Here is a 21397-nt window from a genome sequence, read left to right on the forward strand (position 1 = left end):
TTACACACACACACACACACACACACGCACACACACACACACACACACACGCACGCACAACTGGCCCAGATCAACGAAAATAGCCCCAGCAGCCTATTGTTTATTGTGCATTGTACGTGATTACTAAATCTGAAATTATGTACAAATTAAAACAATTATGCTCTCCTGAAACTCTCAGAGCCGTGACTCTACTGCTCTTGTGGTGGCTTTTTGGGCTTTCTCACTCTCAGTGGGGTTATATTAAAAAAACGTTTCCACTTATACGTCTGTGCACATGGGTTTGCAAGTTAGCATACGTGCTCCAGAGGTCCACCGCACCACAGCAAGAGTTATTCTGGACAGGCACAGTATTCCTGGAATGCCGTGTTTGGAGTATTGGGTTTAGAAAAGTCATCTTTAGTGTTCCGCCTTTTTCAAATGTGCCATTTACAATCATCCATGTAGCATATCATTTAGTGTGCTTCGCCACAGGGAATGGATGTGATGGATTCTCGGAAAGAATAGACACTTTTCATGCTATTTGGGTCTGCAGCTGGGGGTGTTTTGGATAGCAAAGAATGCAGAGAAGATCTTTTAATACTTTCAATTGTTTCTCTCTTTTAACAGCCGTCTTCACTCCAACAATCTGAACTGTGACTGTCACCTGGCCTGGTTGGCCCAGTGGCTCAGACAGAGGCCTACAATTGGTCTATTCACCCAATGCACCTCCCCTTCTGAGCTCAGAGGGCTCAATGTGGCAGAAGTACAGAAACATGAATTCAGCTGCTCAGGTAAGGCTCATGGAGTTACTTACACTAAACTTTAGAATAGAGACACCGCAACAACACTGCATTTCATATTGTGCGTTGTTTATTTCGTCATTTACATGTTCAGTAGAGAAGCTAGTTTTACAGCATCTAAAAAAGGGATGAAAGGGCAATCTTTTTGTGGGTGCTTTGATCTAACATTAATGCCAAAAACTCCCTGTCCTACCTAGTAAATATTCCCCTCCCTCCGCTCCCACTGTGTTTCTGTGTCAGTGTGTTCACCTGGCAGCCACCTGACAGCTCCTCTGCCCTCGGGCAACCTCACAGGCTCTCCTCTGGCCCTTTCATGTGTCTCCGGGTTTCAGGAGCTGGCAGGAAAATGCCATGACAAATATATAAAACACACAGCTAGAGCAAAAGCTGCCCTCACTGTAGCAGCCCTCTCCTCTGTCCTCTTATCTCCCCCCATAAGGATTAATTGGCTTTTAACTTGCTGTTTCTCTCTTGCTATTGTGTGTGTGTGTGTGTGTGTGTGTGTGTGTGTGTGTGTGTGTGTGTGTGTGTGTGTGTGTGTGTGTGTGTGTGTGTGTGTGTGTGTGTGTGTGTGTGTGTGTGTGTGTGTGTGTGTGTGTGTGTGTGTGTGTGTGTGTGTGTGTGTGTGTGTGTGTGTGTGTGTGAGTGTGAGAACATGTGCGATGTGTGACGGGGTTATCATATCAGGACAATGGAAAAACAGCATGAGAACCTCCACTCCCCACAAGGCCATCTCACTCTCAACACCAGCTGCGAGGAGTGTTTCTGTCTACGTTTGTGTGTTTGTGGATTTGTCTCCCTCTCTCTCTCTCTCTCTCTCTCTCTCTCTCTCTCTCTTTCTCTCTCTCTATCTCTCTCTCTATCTCTTTCTCTCTCTCTCTCTCTATCTCTCTCTCTCTCTCTCTCTCTCTCTCTCTCTCTCTCTCTCTCTCTCTCTCCATGGGTTGTGATTTTTACGCAGCCATACGGCGTGACAGCACAGATCATTAACTATTCATCGCCCAAGGAAAGGGATTCAAAGCGTGGGAGTGTAACGATTCCAGATAGGAAAGGGGAGTAGTTGGTGTCAGGGAAATTTGGGGGTCTGGTAGGATGCAGATACAAAAAGTTTAGGTTTTGTATGATGGGGAGTTGCACTTCATGTAGTATAGTGATATTAGCTTCAATCATGTAAGAATTGTAATGCAACAAAATTTATTGCTGTGCATTATCTGTACATGCTTGCACAGTCATGCATTCTCGCTAACACACACACGGACGCACACTCCCAGTTTCTTCTTGAGTGGATGAGTGGCCAGAAGTTGAACTCCCAGTGAAGGACTCATTAGGGACTGGCTTGCTGGCACACACATGCACACACATACTGTATACTTGTGTACGTAGTTTGTGCTGTGACCAGGCCAGGCCACCTGCGGGGGATTTGGGGCGGGGTGGCGCTCTGTTGGAAGAGAAGAAGAGGGAAAGAGAGGCATGTTGTTGTTGAGAGGCAGGAGAAGGAAAATGGGGTACTGTATTACAGAACTTGTTGCAAAATATGATGAAATTCTGCAGCCCTCTCAGCATCGTGACTCACTGACTATCTTTCCCAGTATTCAGCTGGAAAGCGTCACGATATTGTAAATTTGTGTCAGTAATGAGCAGAGTAACACATTTACTGCTTTACTTTCTCGGAATAATATTTTTTTTTTCCAGGCATTCGTTCCTCATCAATCTAAAATCGCATTGAAGTTAAACAATCCAAAACCTAAATCGAGGGCTCATTATTCTTTTTAAATCACTTTTCTTTTACATTGTATCTGTACTTCATAATTAATTGATTGATTTCATGAAAAATGCCAAAAGCAGATATAGAAAAATGTAAAAAATTTAAAAAACTAAATTTAATTTGTAATTTTAAAATTAAATTGGCAAAGAAAACTCTTTTACTTTGATTACTTAGAGTTGTTCTGGTGCATTACCAGCAGCTCGTTTGTGTTTTCTCTCCGTTTTCTTTTCACTTTCTATAACCACAGGGAGCTCTTCTCCACAAAATGATGCTGAAAAAGGTGAACAGCAGGGAAACACAAGTTTTTACTGTGAGAAAAGTAAAAATGACATTTAAAATCTAGGTGAAAACCTGAGAAAAAACAATGGTGGGCCAAATACCGATTCCAATCCATATTCATCGTAGTTACTCATAATTCTATGACTCTAAAACAGAGCAACTCTAGTTTGTCTGAATGGCCCCTGCTGTGATTTTATTGAGCAAAAAGTCACCATGTAAACCCTCTTGATCACTTACAGGAGAGGTAACTAAAAAAAAAATAGAAGCTGCTTCGGTCAATTTGAGGTTACATGACATAAAATTAATGACTATTGCACTGAATTATGGCTCCCTGGGAATAATAACTGAAGTAAAAATATTGTGTTTGAAATGAGCAATGACTAACGAATTGCTTGAGGGCTGGAGTAAAATACAAGTCCTGTGGTGGGAAACAGGGAAGCAATTAGTGTATAAAGAGGGGAAAAGATGAGAGAACTGGTGAACCCTAATGGTTGTGCTGAAAGGGAATTTGAGGAAAGAGACAAATGGGAAGAAGCCAGTGATAACATTTTAAAATGATGAGAGAAATAAGGTGGTGAGGTGAAAACTTGCGAGCAAATGGACAGGAGGTAATAAGTTGCGGTGACAGTCACTGGCAGAGATATGGGAGTGAAGACGTTGAAAATGAGGATGCTAAGAGGAGTGAGAGACAGAGCAGAAAGAGCGGCTGGAGGAGGGTACGGTGATAGAAAGGTGGAAGCAAATCAAACAAAGGGAATTGGACAAGAAAAGAGTAGTAGAGACATTGGATGGGAAAGAGTTAATGGGGAAAAACAGAGTCAGGAGGAACGGGGGACTAGCGCACATCAAACAGCTTCACCTCAAGTATACCTGTCAGAGAGCTGTCATTGTTAAGGCCGCTCCAGCTGTGCTCTGCACTCTCCCTGATCCCAGGCCTGTCAAATATGCCATGTTACATCAGAAGGGAGCTCTTCTCCGTCCTACACCTGATCCCAGATCTGTCAAAGCTCTGCCATCCCAGATCACAGGGCCTCAGATCACGTGGGTTGAGCGACTGTGTGAGTGTTGATTCTCACTCTTGATGCTATTTGTTGTATTTAGCTGATTCCCAGATCTGTCAAAGCACCTCGTCCCTTTATAACTGATTATGATTGGCCCGGATACATGAAGTCTGACCTTAAACATTGCTTATTGGTTAATGGTCGAGGAGCTAGAGCCAGTAATTTTATGGTAAAGTTTAATGTTCTCTTTGTCTTTTAGGGAGTGGAGTGGAGTTTTGAGCACTGTACTTCTCTGTCACTGACTTTCACCATCACTCACTCCATCTTCCTCTCCCTGAATCTCTATCCCCGCTTCACTCTCTCTTGCCAACATTTTCCACACAAGCTGAGCGATAGATAGGAAGGTAATCAAATATTCATGGTTGGGAACTCGGATTAGTAATGCTGTGTAAATGAGGCCATTTAAAAGTCTGTTTTATTCATTTTATCTGGGTTAGGCTTACTTACACACATCTTGTACACACCACACATACCAAACGCAGCATACTAGCAGTGGAAGCGCCCGCTCTTCACCGTATCGTTGACAGTGCCGCAGCTATTTGAACAGGTATCTAGAGACAGCGAGATGGGTTGTGTGCTCTGTATGCAAATGGAAAAGTTGAAGTGTTTTATAGCAAATGGAAATGAAGAGGTGGGGGGTTATGAAGCTGAATGTGCAGAATGGCATTAATTCCACCCAGAGAACGCAGACTCAGGAGGAAAATTTGCAGAGAGATCAATGGATGTTATTGGGAGACCTTCAATCGTTGCTACAATTCTATTATTCATGTCTTTCTTCTGCTCTCAATATACCGCGGCACTCCTTTGATAGATAACCTAGTTTCATGCCCATTGATTCTCAAGGATGTATTGCTTTACAATAAAGTCAAGAGTTGGATGTTTCATTTCTTCTTCTCAATGTCAAAACATCCCTGGAATGCATTTGCAATTCAGTTTATGAAGCACAAAGGGCTGATGACATGAACAGCAGCAGAAGAGTTTGAGCTCAACGTGAGTGCAGGAGCTGCTCCATGTCAGCGCCCGAATCCTCCGGCAAACAATCTCATACTGTAATCCTGCTGAGAGTCCTGCTGCTCTCTTTAAAACCAATCAAATCCACCTGTGCTCACTCACCTTTAGGAGCTGCATATTACTCTCTTCTCGTCATATTTAGCTCCTGTTTCAACTCATGTTTTTTTTTTTCTCTCTTCAGGTCACCAGGAGTCTTCCGGCCCTCAGCCGTGCAGCATTGGCGGAGGCTCTTGCCCAGCCATGTGTACCTGCAGCAACAACATCGTGGACTGTAGAGGGAAAGGTCTCACCGCCATCCCAGCCAACCTGCCCGACACCATGGCTGAGATGTAAGCACAATACCTGTTCTCAACCCCAGTTGAAAAAGTCGATGAAATCCACCTTAAAAGATGTCAAACAGCTCTTTGTACATCTTATTTTGTCCGGATAGGGAACAGCAGATGACCCTCAGAACTAGATAACTGGATCTGTCACATTGGGGAAGTTCAGATTATTCAGCACAGTGCAACCTCAGCAGCAGACCTACAGGGGAGAGATGCAGCGACATCCTCAGCCGCATTGTTCTTTGGAGCATGGCACTGCAGAGCAGTTGTTTTAGTGTGTGCATTAAAGATGCATATGCGTTTCCATGTGAATGTGTCTGTTTATGCTCATGCAGGGGTTTAACAGGGCTGAGAGGATTTAAACATGCGTGTTGTATGTACATGTGCTGTTCTCTCTTGCTTTTCTCACCATTCATCACCTCACAGGGATACATCCATCCATTTGCTCTACACTGAGAGAAACATGCAGACTTAAAGCAGACTTAAGACTGAGACTGCATGCTCTTATCCGCTCAGATGGCTTTGAACCGATTCGCTAACACCCTCACCTCCGTTTATCAGCCCTCCAACATCTGTCTGGGCATTAACTGTTTATGGCACATGTGCTATCAGCCTACCGTAATTCCCGGGAATGCACAGTTAGACTTTTCAAGGTTGTGCTTTTACTCTCTTTAACAGGGGTTTAACGCCTCCGGCAGAAGTCTGCATCAAATGGTACGGCAACATTGTGATTTATGTATGGTGAGAAAAAGGGAGGATGAAGGGAGAAAGCCAGCGGTCGCATTGCATGTTATTCCAAGGAGCATGTGTGTAGTCAGGAGGACACAGCAAGTTTCTAGGTCTCCTCCTCCCCATGGGTTCTGTTTATAAATACCCAGTTATATGGGAGTCACAGATTCCATGTTCCCCAACAACCCTGACCCATTTCTAGGGCAGTGGTGTGCTCATTTTCCTAATTTGGACATGCGTTCCACACTTCTGTGTGCTCTCGTCTAATTGAATGACCACCCAAGAAATATTGAGATATTTTAAATCATTTATCATCATATTGACTTTTGATATGTAAATAATTCAACCTCACCCTTGCCTCTCAGTTTTTGCCATGTTTTATGGTTTGTAGACTGATTCGGCGTGCCCTCCAGTTGTAGTGTTCTACAAGTGGAATATCTCGTAGAGACTGATGTGATCTATGATCCCATTAACCAGTGAGCAGCACTAATGAGAGGACAGGGAGACAGCTCAAAGATAGCACAACCATGCACAGGTTTTATAGACACTAGATTCTCTCTGCACAGCAGATGAGTAAAGGCATTTTAAAAGTATCCCTGCCCTTCACATCTAATTGGTGCTTAACTGCATCCTGCTAATAAACTCTACTATGTTCTGATTAATCGTTTACAAGACCAGGGTGAAACACTGGTTTATATCATGCACATTCCTCCTGTCCTGCCCATCAGAGCCTTACCTTACAGGTTATATTCCCAGAACGCTCTTTCATCCACTCTTTCTCCTCCGCCCCTGATTTTTTTTTCCCTTCTCCACATTTCTCTCTGTTTTTTCGGGCTTGCCAAAGCACCACAGGCGGGTTTGAGGAGGCAGATCCATGGTGATGGAATAAAAAATGGATTCAGGGGGAGAGACTCCGCTCAGTAATTTGGTGCAGCAGGTTTGATCTGTGCTTGAAGTTCATTATAAAATCAGTTTCAATTACAGCAAGGCGGGCTGCTGGGTATCAAGACCAACCTAATGCCTTGTTAATGAGGCACTCGGAAACTCACACACAAACACACACATGCTGCTCTCATTATGTACAAATCGGAGAACTGCAACCTCTCCGCCCTGCTCTCCCCTAATGAATGCCAGTGTTGTGTTTATTGCTGTGGGGACGTGAGCTGGTTTCTGTACTTCTCTCTTGTGAGACCAGGCACAGTTAGCCTAAACACTACCACAACAGATTATTATGTGCCATAGTCTCTGTCTGCAATGACTGAACTCTGCCATAAAAAAATCCCCCCACCCGCCTTTCATCCGCTGCTGCGGTCCTGCCATCCATTTCTGACTCACGCACGGACTGGGTGAATACCCAAAGGCATAATGTGTTTCCCCTTAATGAAAACCATGCTCAGACCCTAATGAAAAGGATGAGGAACATTGATTGGGCTGACACAAACACCAGCTCACAGACACACACAGACAGACACACATACAACTGTTCTGCCTGACAAATTGGATGGGAACCATTGATTGACCGTCCGAAGGCGACTCTTAAGGGATTGTTTGCTTTTTCTCTGCCGATTGGACGAACCGGCTCTTTTGTTGATTGGAGGGATTAAGTCGCTGGCACATATCGATCCGCGAGGAGTGACAAAGCGATGGATAAAAAGTTGTCAGACAGCATTGTGTGTCCTTGTCTGGCTCTGGAAGGTTTTGTTATATGCTGACACACACTGCAGTACCGCAGCATGTAGACGCTGAAACACATACAAAAAGCATGTAGAGTGCCAGACTGGTTTGGACCAGTCAGACAGACTGGTTGATGAGAGAAGGCGCTAAAGCCACTTGGCCCAGCACTCTGCCGCATGGTGAGGGCAGAAGAACCACAGCGCTGTCACTCTGCTGTAAATCCACGGACACATCGGAACAGGCAGACAAAAACAGACAGAGAGAACATGAAAACCGCAGGAATCTGTGGTCTGGAATCACTGCTATCCTAAGAATGTCAATTACGCTCCTATATCGCACCATAAATTTAGACCACTACTTTGAAGAGGAAAGACTCCTGATTAAAACATTTGGAAACTCAAAACTGTTAAGTGGCTGTGGTGACTGTCTAACAAAACAATTACCCCCCATGAATAGACGTAAACATAGCAATGCAGGAGGCCATAGAGGCATGTAATAAATCTGACATTTCTCTTCTAGAATAATTAAATCATGTGGAATTGGTCCTGATGGTTAAATCTATCAGCAACGTTCTGCTTGCCAAGGAGTTTTGCAGATTTTTAAAAACATATTTCTCATTTCCTCGTGGCGACAAATAGCATCTTAATGATCTTTAGATACCGTCATAGCCACTGGACTACCACACCTCGCACAGGCCCACGCCTCCTGTTCTTCGGCCAGTTCCTCTGCTGGGAGGCAGCATGGTAGGACAACCAGACAGGCACGCAGCTGGCCCCCTCCGGGCCCTGCTAAGCCTTGTTAAGGACAGTTTTAAAAGCTGTGAAGTGACCTGCAGATAAACAGCCCTCTGCCAGATACACCGGGGAATTGGTCTGGGACTGAGCTGGGTCCTAAGTAGCAGCCGGCCTGAGACACACAGACATGCATGCCCACACTAATGGGGTTTAGTGATGTCTGGTTCTCCGGGACCATCTGATTCTGATTAAAGTTTGTGACTGTTAACTTCTAAATGACCAGTGTTTGTTTGTCTGTATGTTTGTTTCATTCTTTGACCTTTTTATTTCTTCATGGTGAGAGTTTGCCAGACATTTTTCTCGTCAACGTATTTGCTTCAGAAGCTCTTAGGCTCACAGGAAAAAGTAAACTAAAAGAAGTCATATTTCACCGCGCTGCAAAGGTTTCAGTGGACACTTTGCAGACACCCAGAGGATAAAGACACATTTCACAAGAACAAGTGAGATCATTATTGATTTCAGGATCTCATATGAGAACATAACTTCTGGAAACTGTAAATGTTACACCAAGAAAGAAATATGACTTTTAGTCCAAGGCCTTAACACCCTCACATAAATGGAGACGGAGCCTTTTCGCCTCCAGTCCTTTTCCACAGCACTTTAGTATTCAGAATGTTTATTGGTTCTGAGGATGTTATGACTCCAACATGCCTGGACCTATTACAGCTGGGGAATAGATCTCCTCTAATATAATCAGGCCAATCACCAAAGGTCAGAGGTAATGGGACGATTACTCAACTATGTTGCCATGGAGAAGTCTATTGTTTGGTTAACTGATGGTATCTCCTCTTTTCTTCTGTCTTCTCCTCTTTTCTTCTCTTTTCTCCAGACGTCTGGAGCAGAACGGGATTAAGTCCGTTCCTCATGGAGCCTTTTCTCCCTACAAGAAACTGCGTAGGATGTAAGTACGGCAGTACACTCACCTCAAGGCTAAATAATACAGATGAGAACAAGAAGTTGAGGGCTGGAAAAAGAAGCGACAATTGGCCGCCTTCTCATTCCACTCCTTAAGAGCATGAAGTATTTATTTTGTCTACGCCGAAAGAACATATTCTTGTTCTCAGACTTGGGGTGGCATGGAAAGCAAGCACTCAGATGCTACATGAACATAATAACAGTTCTCATCTTTCAATGCTGCACACTGGTATTCCCCTGGCCAGTGTTGTGTCCAGTCTGTGTGTGTGTTGTGCCTGCGTGGGCAAACTGTAAACTGCGACTGTGATGATGTTGAGGGGACGGAGAGTGTGCTGGAATGAGGGCTGAGGCTTTGCTGTTTCAGGGAGTTTAACAGTGATAGGCTGGCAGTTGAGTGGTTTTTTACCCGTTGAGCCTGCTGTCCGGTCCCCCAGCCAGCACACACCCGTCAGCCAAACCCATAACTCCAACACCACCAGGCCTGACCGACATAGCAGCAGAGAGACGGCGGAAAGGGAAGGTCAGGGAGTTTCTCTTCCCTCCATAAAGGATGCCTCACTGTTGTATCATCCAACTCCAGGGACAGTTTTGTAGTTCATATGAGGTGAATTCAGAGCAGCTGACAGACTGCAGGTCCAAATCTGAAGTGAAATTAATATTTTTTTCGTGCAAAATTACTTTACTTGTAATTGCTTTATTTTGACAAAAATTGTGAGCCATGTGGACTTGATAAGGTCCGGTTTGTGTGATGTGTATGCAAGTATATCTGAAATATTGCTTCAAAAAAGGGTCATTACATTTTATTGAATGAGACACAACAATTTTTGGTTTTCATAGAATATATATACAGTAGTTTTAATGATTTGATGGCTGTTTAACAGATTCACCAAATCCAGATATTAATAGGAAATTAATATTCATTTTTTTCAATCAGGTTAGGATAAGTAAAGGAACCTCTAGTAAAAATGCTAATTTATGCTTAACCCACAAAAACTAAGCCAAAACAACGAAAATACAAAATCAACTTTATGATAGTTTTATAGTCCAGAATTTTGTGTTATTGTTATAAACATCACGTATCGCAAGCTTCAAAACAGATTGAATAGCAGTTTCACAGAAACTGCATTGAGCATCTGCTATCTCATTGTAGCATCCCTGACGCTAACCTCACAGGAAATTCATAATTATCTTTCACAAAAATAAATGCCTTTTTTTCTCTATTTGTACAAAAACTGTGAACCTTGTTGAGTCAGTCAGGTCTTCACATTTACATGTGGGTGAAATGTCTAAGCTAAACCCCCCAAAAACTGAGCCAGATTATGTTTTTTAAAGAGAAATAGTCGTTTTCATACATATACAAACCAGATTGAATGGTATTGAGGAGGTGTTGCTCTCTGCCATCTGGTCTTCCAAACAGATATGACCTGCTACTGTTGCTGCTGCTGATTCTGCGGTTAGCAACAACAATGCATGGCCGCATGTCTGTGTTGACCCCCAGTGCCTCTGTTGATTCAGCTGGCTGTGTGCCCTCACTGGGCCGGCCTGTCCAACATCCTCAGTGCACACTGTGTGTAGACAGCGTCGATATATCATGATGAATATGTTCACTCTCCTGGGTCAGGCTCTGCAGATGTTCATATGTACGTTTTATATGCAGTGGTAGGTTTTTCTGGCATATTATGTATGGAAAATGTTAAATATTTGCAACATTAGGGAAGTTAAAGTTATATATAGGTGTTTGTGTGTATTTGTTTGTTTATTTGTGGAGGCATGTTTGCAATGTCTCGCTTGACCCTGCCTGTCCTCTTCTCCCAGTAAATGCCAACCACACACATTTTTCTTTCACCTTGTCCCAGTTTGGATGACCTACACGTGAACCGCTCCTTAAGACAGGGATGCAGTACCAGCCCTCACACACTGACACATACACAAATACACCAGTGTCTGAGTTTACAGACACACACCAGTGCAGATGTTGGCTCCTTCACCACGTTTTTGATTTCCAGGAAACCTCAGCCCTTTGCAAGAAGACAAATGGGTACTTATTTAACTGTTACCCCCAAATGAGAAAATATCCCTCCTCTTCACCACATGATGATTTTCCTTCAAAGGTATCCAGTCGACTGGAGTTCAGTCCACATACTCCATTAACTCTCTCTCTCCATCTGTCTTTCTCTCTTTCTGTCCCACTGTTCCTCATTTACTGTTGCATTTACTCGCACACACACACACAGACATAAACACGTAGACACACAGGCTTAGTGGTTATCCTGTGGGGAGAGGCCTGTGGATCCTATTAACAACAGCTATGTTCAGAAGCAGTCTACTGTATTGCGCCTTGGATTTCGGCCCTGCACCCCATTTTTACTCACACACGCTCACCATGATACAACACAGGGCCAGTTGTTAGGCCACAAATAATACAAGTTAATGTTATGATTGGCTCTAGCCTTCTCCATTTCATCAAATCCCTCCAAGGGACACACCATCAAATATGGGATTGAGCTGGATCTCCTCTTTATCCAGCTCACACCACATGTGTCCTCCTCGCTTGGACATCTTGCACATCCACCGTCTTATGAGGGTGACACCCAGTGACAGTGGGGTCAATCCTCTCACTGGAAATGAACTTTTTCCCAAAACCTCAATTTCCTTGACTGATTATCTGACCTTCTTCTTCAACATAGAGACCTGAGCAACAACCAGATCTCAGAGATAGCTCCTGATGCCTTCCAGGGCCTGCGTTCCCTCAACTCCCTGTAAGTGGCCTCGAGCTGAGTTTGTGCATGTGTACAGTATGTGCATAAATATCCACCCTGTTGTCATTTCCTGTGTCTTAAGCAAGTGTGTGTTGTGATTTCCCAGTGTGCTGTATGGAAATAAGATCACCGACCTGCCCAAGGGGGTGTTTGACGGCCTCTACGCCCTGCAACTGCTGTAAGCAGAACACACACACACTGTGCTGATATACTGCAGACATATACTGAATACCAGGCTTCTCTTACTCCCACTCAGGAAAGGAGTCATAACCTTCAAATAAACTTTGTACCTGTGCATATAGTTTTGTAGATGGAATGCATAATAAATGAATACATTAAGAAACTCTGACAAGCTGCTTCCCTCCCTCTTTTCTTTATTTCTTCCTTCCTCCCTCTTTGTTTCCCTGTCTTCCCCCTTCTCTCAGGTTGTTGAATGCCAACAAGATTCACTGCGTTCGTGCCAACGCTTTCCAGGACCTGCAGAATCTCTCGCTGCTGTCGCTCTATGACAACAAGATCCAAACCCTCGCCAAGGGCACCTTCACTTCACTACGAGCTATACAGACCCTGTAAGTCAGACATGCACACATAAACATGCTGCTGAGCACGCTCTGACACATACTGAGCCGTCACCATAAAACAGGAGCCAACATAGGAGTTGTTTACTCCCAGGTCTGCGTAATAACACAGGAATAGAATCATGAGCTAGAAAGGAGAGTAAATCTATCATCTTCACAGACATGCGGACACACACAGCTTCTGCGGCCAGATCCAGATCAAAAGCAGTACACACCAAGCCCACTCTTTCCACCACCGTTACCCAGACAGCACAAATTCAGACATTGTCATCCATATATGCAAATGCAAGACTTACAAGACACCTGTTGAAGATGATGGATGGGGCTCACCACACACACAAAAATATACATAGAGGGCACTGGGTTTAAGGCTAAAAGAAGCTTCTTGTTTTGCCTGCATTCTGGAGAAGGGGTAAAAATACACAATAAGCCATCCCCGGGTCTCTGGTCACCCAAATTGAACATCATTTGGATGACAGCACGCATTCTTTAAACAGAGTTAGGGCTGGGTGGTTAAATTCAATATGTCTTGATTAATTAAATATTTAAATTAAAATCATATTTTGTAATATGTACAGTATATACATTTAGCTACCAGTTAAAGCAAGGCCCCACAATAAATCCTTACCTCGTGAAGTTATACTGTTTTAGAGACTCCACTTTATGTTCCTTCTGGATGCTGTAGTTTGTGGTGTTTTGTATTGAATAGTATTGCATTATACTGAGAGGTGATTCTAATTATGTCAACCCCATTTATGTTAGATAAATGGGGTTGACATAATGTTAGAAACATCTCTCTGTATAACACAATATAATTCACCGGCGGCACAAACTACTGTCTCCAAAATTATCATAAAGTTAATTAGTGCATCACAATATATTAAATATAAGCAAAATCCCATATAGAATACTTGTTAGAATGAATTCAAAAGTAAAGAAATAGTGAGTTAGATGAATAGATCCACATCACCAATCAGGTCTGCACAGTAAATATAGATCTACAGCTAGGAGCCTGTTATCTTATCTTAGCGTAGATTAGTTTATTACACTGTTAAACAGGGTGAAACAGCTGGCTTGGCTCTGTCTGTGGGTAAAAGGGGCCAGGCTAGCTTCATGTATATGGCTGATATACACCTACAAAGGTATTATCTGATGATTCTATGGTTCCTGGTGTGAGTCTGTAGTTACTCTGTGGCTCTGATGTCTAAATATACAACTTGTAATTTTTTCTTTCTTGGCCTTTGTCCTATCAGTTTATAATTGGGTTGTACCTCTCTCTTTTCTCCAGTCACCTGGCCCAGAACCCATTCATTTGCGACTGTAATCTGAAGTGGCTAGCAGACTACCTGCGTTCTAACCCCATCGAGACCAGCGGCGCACGCTGTGCCAGCCCTCGCCGACTCGCCAACAAACGAATTGGTCAGATCAAGAGCAAGAAGTTCCGCTGCTCTGGTAGGCGGCGGCCTCTGTGTCTTTGTCTCCCTCTTATTTCTCTCTCGGCTCTCTTTCTCAAACAGCTTTGTTGCTTTTATTCTACTTGTCTCTCACTGCTCTACTCTTACCTCCTCTCTTTTGCTCTGCTGGGAGTGGCTATTATCTCTGCATTGTTCCCTCTACCTTAAACTACACTAAATAAGGTTAAAGGTTTTTTTGTTTTACTTGGCCTATCATTTGCTGGGCTGGCTCACCTCGATCAGTATCTCCCCAGATGAACTTGGGGCCAAGGAGAGAGTAATCTCTCCCCCCGCCCCATATAACCACATTGTGAGTCTGGTTTCACATTCAAGCCGCAGTGAGCTGAGATCACCAGTCGAGGCTGGTATAAGGGCTAGAGTTTCTGTTCGTGCCCACCATTCCTCTGCCCTCTGCCAATCTCAGCCCGCAATCTCCCCTTTGCCCGCTCACCGCTGTCTGCCTTCCAGGCTCGGGTTTCCTTCACAACCCCTCATCCCCTCACTCCTCTGCACTGCACTCGCCGGGCCTCACCCTCCCCACTCCCTCCACCCTCTGCTCACTATTGTGTTTATGCACTGTGCTATGCTGTCTGGCAGTCCGCACCGCTGAGGTTTCACACTTCTTTATAGCCTCATTTGTTTGGCTAGACCTGCTAAAGAAGGGAGTCCATGTGTTTTTCACTTTCTTTTCTCTGTCTTTTTCCTTTCTTTTTGTCTCCCCCTTTCCCTCATGTCACTCTTCCTCAGCAACAGCTAAATATTTTCCACCTTTTAACATCGTTACTAGTTCCTTCACATTGCCATACACAGAGACAGTCCTAGGCTTCTCTGGTTAAATGTCATATACCTTGAGCCATGTGTTGTCATATATAAAAAGCTTTATATATGACTGTTCTGAAGCATAGCGACACCACAGCTATGCAGGCCAGACTGGTCTCACTGACATCCACCCCTCTTTCTTTTCTCCATCACAGCCAAAGAGCAGTACTTCATCCCAGGTGAGTGCTTGTAAATGTTCACACGTATCATTGTCCTCCTCTTTTCTTTATCCACTCGCAGCCATGTAGCAGCATCATTTTTTCCATTACCTACTGTTCATTTAGATAACATTCTCCCACAGGTTAAAGGATGCTTTCAGTTTATTACAACTTGGGTCTAATTTTCGTAGTTTTAGCCATCATTTCTTACGGTAACAATAACATTTTATTTAAAAAGTGAATCGCTGAGAGCTGGGAACATAGCAATGCTGCTAAAATTAAGTCAGACGGGGAAACTTACACAAGCATTCAGATGCCAGAGGTTAGCCAAACTTATTTGGAAGAGGCAAAATTATACAAAACCAATTCCTAGTTCAACTTTGACCTACCATACTGGCAATAGTATTGTGCACATAGTTTCCCTGCACAATGAGGTATAATTCCCAACATTTTCGGTGCACTTACTTTCGTTTTTTTCTCCATCAGTTTTAGAAATTAAAAAAATGGCCAAATCTATGAAAGACCTAAGTTGTAATGAAGTGGAATTATCCTTTAATGTGGATGATTGTAGGTTGAACAGAGGAAATTATCTGCATAATAGAATCTTTGGGCATTTAAGGGTAAAATTACTCGTAATGTGCATGCTTATGGAACTTTAGGTATTTATCCATAGGAGAGCAGCTAATTGGGCCTACGAGTGACTGGACCTATGTGTGCATCAAAATGGGATGAACGCGTGAGAGCGTCTGTTTCTCCTCAGCTCTGTTTTCCTAACAGTCTCAGCAGATAGAGTCTAAAGGAAGTGGCTCTTTGCTTTGGCATGAGCACAGACAGTCACTCACCAAGAGGGGCAGAAAAGGAGGGAGGGAGAGAAGGACAGAGGGAAAGGAAAGTGTGTCCTTTCTATCAGTAAAAGCTAAAGAAAATAAAGCCCACCAGAGGACCCAGATTCCTATCAGCGGATGTTTCCGGACCTCTTAACAAGAGCACTTCCAAGAAAATAACTAGGAGGAGCAGTGATGTGTGTCGAACTCTGTCTGTGTGTGTGTGTGTGTGTGTGTGTGTGTGTGTGTGTGTGTGTGTGTGTGTGTGTGTGTGTGTGTGTGTGTGTGTGTGTGTGTGTGTGTGTGTGTGTGTGTGTGTGTGTGTGTGTGTGTGCGTGCGTGCATGCGTGTGTGTGTGTGTGTGTGTGTGCGTGTGCGTGCGTGTGTGTGTGTGTGTGTGTGTGTAAATGTCTCAGTGTGCTGAGCTGAGATAAAGCTCTACACCGGCTTAGAGAACAAATGGGAGTACTATGTAAGCAGAAGGAAGATCAAAGCCAAATGTGATTAATGAGAATTTCACCCTCCCTGAATGATAACAAAAATGCCTCCACGATACACACACGTACACATGCACTCAACACAGGAATTCCATAATACATATATAATGAGGAACTAGGCTGCGGGGAATTATGAGATCTTCTACAACTCCAGCGTTAGCGATGAGTCATTTTGCGCCTCTGAAAGGGGAAAAACCTCATCCCTCTCCTCCTGTGCTTTCTCCAGTTTCATTTAAATATGCTGACAGTAAAAGTGTCGCCGCCGCGCACTTGTGACGACGATGATGACTCAGACTCACGAATCTCCCCCGGCTACTTGACATCAAAGCTCTGTTCTGAACTTTCATTGCTTCCTCTGTAGCAGGAAATGCCTTTTCCTGTTGTCTGGCCTGGCAGGGAAAGTGCCCTAATGACCAGCATTAATGTGTCTATCTGCGCCCACCACTGGAGCCACACACCTTCTTTCCTCGGGCAGCCTGAGGAAGTCGTTTCACTCTTTTTCTGTCCAACTGTATTCAAATATAGTCAACGATGAGGGTTTGGGGTTAGGTTATGGTTTCAAATGTCCCACCGTTTATTTAAACAGATTTTTGATACTCAACATACGACTTTATACTGGTCGTTTGAGGTTTTCCTGCTCATGATTGTGGTCTCGGTGCCCCACGGCGTCCAGCTGACATCATCTTCAAACCTCAGGCAGAGAGGTGCACCGATGTGAGCATGCAAAAAAATGGGAACAGGACACAAAACCATATCCTAACAGAAAAAGCTGGTCTGTTCCCTCTAAATGGAACATATGCACACACATAAGCTCTACACGCACATATATATGCAGACACAACGACACAATACACATACACACACACACACACACACACTGTTCTAAGTGGCTCCCAGCACTGCTCCATTATTGAGCAGCCATGATGTAACTGCCAGCACGCTTTTTGGCACGTAACTTCTATTCATAGACAGAGGAGGTGCAGGAAAACGTCCCACACTCCCCTTGCTGCCTCATTCTTGCTCTTCCTCTATCAGGACAGACGTCTCTGCACTTCTGCCACTCACCTTTCATTTCTCTCTCGTCTGTCATCTTTCACTCCTTCCTTCGGTTTTCTTCCCTGCATGCATTTATGTCCCCCATGCCCTCCTTTTTTCTATTTCCTCCCCTCTCCTCTCCTTTGTCTCCACCTGTCTACGCACGCTTTCCTGCGTTCTCTCTTGGGCGCTCTGCTTCACTAAAGCTGGCAGCCCAAATCCTCTTTGGCATCCCTATCTCAATTTCCCCTGCTACTGTTCTTTTCACCCCACTGCTCCCACTCCATCACTTTTCTAAAATAGCTCGCCCTCGTCCCCATCCTTCCATCCCCTCGCCCTCACCCATTCATCTCTCCTCCTATGAATAGTAGGAGAGCAGGATGTTCTTGAGAGTGCCTAAGGTTAAAGATTCGTTAGGGAAGCCACCTTTTAGGTCATAGCCGGACAAAATACTGACATTCACAGTCGTGGAGGGAGCGGATGCATGACTAAGAGCATAATGGGAAAGTGAGGTGCATGGGTTGGTATAGAGAAGAGGCTGGGTTAATTTTGTGTGTTATATTTGCTCCTGTTCAGGTACAGAAGACACCCGCCTGAATAATGCCTGTAACAGTGATCCAGTGTGTCCTCCCAAGTGCCGCTGCGAGTCGAACGTAGTGGACTGCTCCAACCTGAAGCTCACCAAGATCCCTGAGCACATCCCTGCATCCACCTCTGAACTGTAAGAAATCAGTGGGAAAAAAAGTTGTACATTGCTAACAGGAAAAGATAGATTGAGCAGAGATAGCATGAAAAGAATTGAGTACAAGTAACATGGTGAATCACTGAATTTGTTTTGATGGAAATATAAATCTTTTTCAACTTTTTCTCTCTAGCCGCCTCAACAACAATGAGATCACCGCTCTAGAGGCAACTGGAGTTTTTAAGAGCCTTTCCCAGCTGAAGAAAATGTAAGTGCAACTTTCATTTAACTTTGGAACTGAACCTTTCAACGGTCGTTTTCTAAATAATAATTTACTGCTCCGACACGCCCCACAGAAACCTCAGCAACAACAAGATCACAGAGATTGAAGATGGGTCATTTGAAGGTGCGTCATCCGTCAATGAGCTTCACCTCACGGCCAATCAGATCGACTCAGTCCGAAGTGGGATGTTCCGTGGCCTTGAGGGGCTTCGTATGCTGTGAGTGATGCACAAACATATCCAGTCACACACTGTGGCATGTTGATATTTGTGAAATTCAAGAAAATACCTCAGATTTTTTTGTTTTTAGGCTGAGTTGTTTTCTTTCTTTCTTTAGAATGTTGAGGAACAACAAGATCAGCTGTGTCCACAACGACAGTTTCACAGGGCTGCACAACGTCCGTCTGCTGTCTCTGTACGACAACCAGCTGACCACAATCACCCCAGGAGCCTTCGACACTCTGCAGACTCTCTCCACCCTGTGAGACCCTGGCATACACGAAAACCTACCTTCAATCATGCCTTTTTATGTTTAAATGCTCTTACAGTCTTCTCTTACGCCCACTTTCTCCCAGTAACCTCTTGGCCAACTCCTTCAACTGTGACTGTCGGCTGGCCTGGCTCGGCGATTGGTTGAGGAGTAGGAAGATCGTGACCGGGAACCCTCGCTGCCAGCGCCCTGCCTTCCTGAAGGAGATCCCTCTGCAGGATGTGGCTCTGCCAGACTTCCGCTGTGAGGAGGGTAGGTGGTACCAAGACCCACAACTAGCGGCCTATCATCGTCTACCCTTATTTAGAGCATATCAGAACTTTTGTTAGAGCTTCTCAACTTTAAATGAATTAATCTGTCAATGTGAAAGGAGATAAAAATATTCAGTATAGTAGATGTGTGAAACTAACCTGTCTGGGTGTGATTGATGAAGATTTTAACGTTGCACTCTGCTCTACAATACATTATGAATGAGAGCTGGTTAAAGTGTCTGAGATCATCTTAAATAATGGCCGCTATTGTGCGACTCTTTTGTTTACTGAATAGATTGCTACTCAGCAGTTCCTAAGCTGCGGGTCGAAGTCGAGCTGAGTGGAGCTATTGAGCTGTTTGCCTTATTGACCAGCCAGCCTATTTGCACCTGAATGAATGTTAGACCTGTCTTCGGGCCCCGGGCAGCTTCCATTCTTTGTTCTCGCTGGTCGATATTGCATTAGCGAGGCTCCTCTTTTTGTGTCCTATTTTACTTTTTACATTTCCTCTTTTTTCACTGTCTCAATGCTTCACCATCAGTTGAAGGATTGTGCTGTTTTTGGCGCCGTCTTGCCTTTAGGTTCACTTTGTCTTTCTACTCTTTCTACTCTTGTTTTTTTGCCAGGGACAACAGCTCTTCTTTAAACTGTCCTCCATATCTTTCCTACATTCCTGGTCATTTCTCCTTTTTCTTCCTCTCTGGTATCTGACTCCCCTCTCCTTTTTTTTCCCAGGCCAAGAGGAGCCATCAAGCTGTGTGCCCAGACCCCAGTGTCCCAGTGAATGTACTTGCCTTGAAACTGTGGTGCGCTGCAGTAACAAGCACCTCCACACAACACTGCCCAAAGGCATCCCCAGAAATGTGACTGAACTGTAAGTTTCTTCGCATTAATGCTAACTGCATGTATATCTTATCAGTTTGGGTTCCAGGTATTATTGTTTAGCTTTGATAAAGGCAGATCTAGAAAAGATACCAAAGAAGAAGATATATTTAAAAAAGTTAGAGAGGAGCTTAGGAGGTATGAAAGAGATAAGAGTTAGTAAAGACCGTGGAGGCAAAGAAAACAGATCTCATCATTTGAAGAAGGGGAAAGGAGTCAATAAACCCTGCAGCTATTCTCTCAGACATTCTTCTTCTGTGTTCCCTGCAGCCCTCGGGGCTAGCACTGATGTCACTCTCACACTCAGAGCCAAGGATCAGTGTGTGTGTGTGTGTGTGTGTGTGTGTGTGTGTGTGTGTGTGTGTGTGTGTGTGTGTGTGTGTGTGTGTGTGTGTGTGTGTGTGTGTGTGTGTGTGTGTGTGTGTGTGTGTGTGTGTGTGTGTGTGTGTGTGTGTGTGTGTGTGTGTGTGTGTGCGTGCATATTTGTGTGAGGGCCAAAAGCCTGTCCACAGGAGCATAGGGGAGCAAGAGGACATTTTAATGAGCAGTTTTCAATGGAAAGGGGAGGGAATGGAATAGGTCTGGAACTTTCCAATACTTCTTCAAGTGGTTCAGACTAACACACACACTCACACAAACACACACACACAAACACACACACACACACACACACATACACACACTCACACATAGATGCGCACACACGCTGTGAAAGCTTTAAGGCCTGTCATTGTCCCAGCAGGTGTGACCAGGTGTGCCCCTCTGTTCTGGGCTTTCATCTAGTCATCTGGAGAGTTTGCTACTCCATCATTATCCCAAGTGTCCTCTGCACCGTCATTACCTATCATTACCTCTGAACCCAAAGCCCCCCCTAACTAACCAGCAAACCCCCCAACCCTGCCTTTCTCTCCCAGAGAACAGTCAACAACAATAGCAGGAGAAAGGCCCTGCAGCTCCGCTCAGACGGTCCAGGGCCCATAATCAGCCTTTTATAAAGGTGACAGCCCCGTGGTAGCACTTTGTGTTGGCAGCCAGCAGGGTGGTTGTATCCCTGCAGGCATGATCTCAACTGTGGTGGCTCGTACATACATCGGTATATTTACACACCCACACATGCATGAGTGCACCTCAGTCACTTAAAAAATGGGGAGCTGGGTCACGTTCTGGAAATGCTGCTAAATAGAAAATGCACTAAAATGTCACTGAATGTAATCCGTCTTTTCCCATTTTTTTTTAGTCCCGGTAGATGTGACATATAAACCAGTATGTCTTTTTGTTATTCGAATACTTGTACAGGAGGATTTCTAAGTCTGACTTCTTCTGTTGAGTCAAAACATTACAACAGGGATTTCAACAT

General features: G+C 44.2%; 1 protein-coding gene across 1 annotated transcript in view; it reads left to right on the forward strand.

Annotated features, from left to right (window-relative positions):
- slit1a (slit homolog 1a) overlaps nucleotides 1-21397 on the forward strand; it is a 98363-nt gene that overhangs the window by 61852 nt on the left and 15114 nt on the right. Inside the window, exons 8-21 of the mRNA XM_083923394.1 lie at nucleotides 607-770; nucleotides 5077-5224; nucleotides 9245-9316; nucleotides 12018-12089; nucleotides 12196-12267; nucleotides 12515-12658; nucleotides 13956-14119; nucleotides 15096-15119; nucleotides 18031-18175; nucleotides 18330-18404; nucleotides 18493-18636; nucleotides 18755-18898; nucleotides 18993-19159; nucleotides 19894-20032. Coding sequence (XP_083779520.1) covers nucleotides 607-770; nucleotides 5077-5224; nucleotides 9245-9316; nucleotides 12018-12089; nucleotides 12196-12267; nucleotides 12515-12658; nucleotides 13956-14119; nucleotides 15096-15119; nucleotides 18031-18175; nucleotides 18330-18404; nucleotides 18493-18636; nucleotides 18755-18898; nucleotides 18993-19159; nucleotides 19894-20032 — 1674 coding nt within the window. The remainder of the gene's footprint in view (nucleotides 1-606; nucleotides 771-5076; nucleotides 5225-9244; nucleotides 9317-12017; nucleotides 12090-12195; nucleotides 12268-12514; nucleotides 12659-13955; nucleotides 14120-15095; nucleotides 15120-18030; nucleotides 18176-18329; nucleotides 18405-18492; nucleotides 18637-18754; nucleotides 18899-18992; nucleotides 19160-19893; nucleotides 20033-21397) is intronic.

This window comes from Echiichthys vipera (genome assembly GCF_963691815.1).
Source record: "Echiichthys vipera genome assembly, chromosome: 11".
In the NCBI taxonomy this organism is placed as follows: Eukaryota; Metazoa; Chordata; class Actinopteri; order Perciformes; family Trachinidae; genus Echiichthys; species Echiichthys vipera.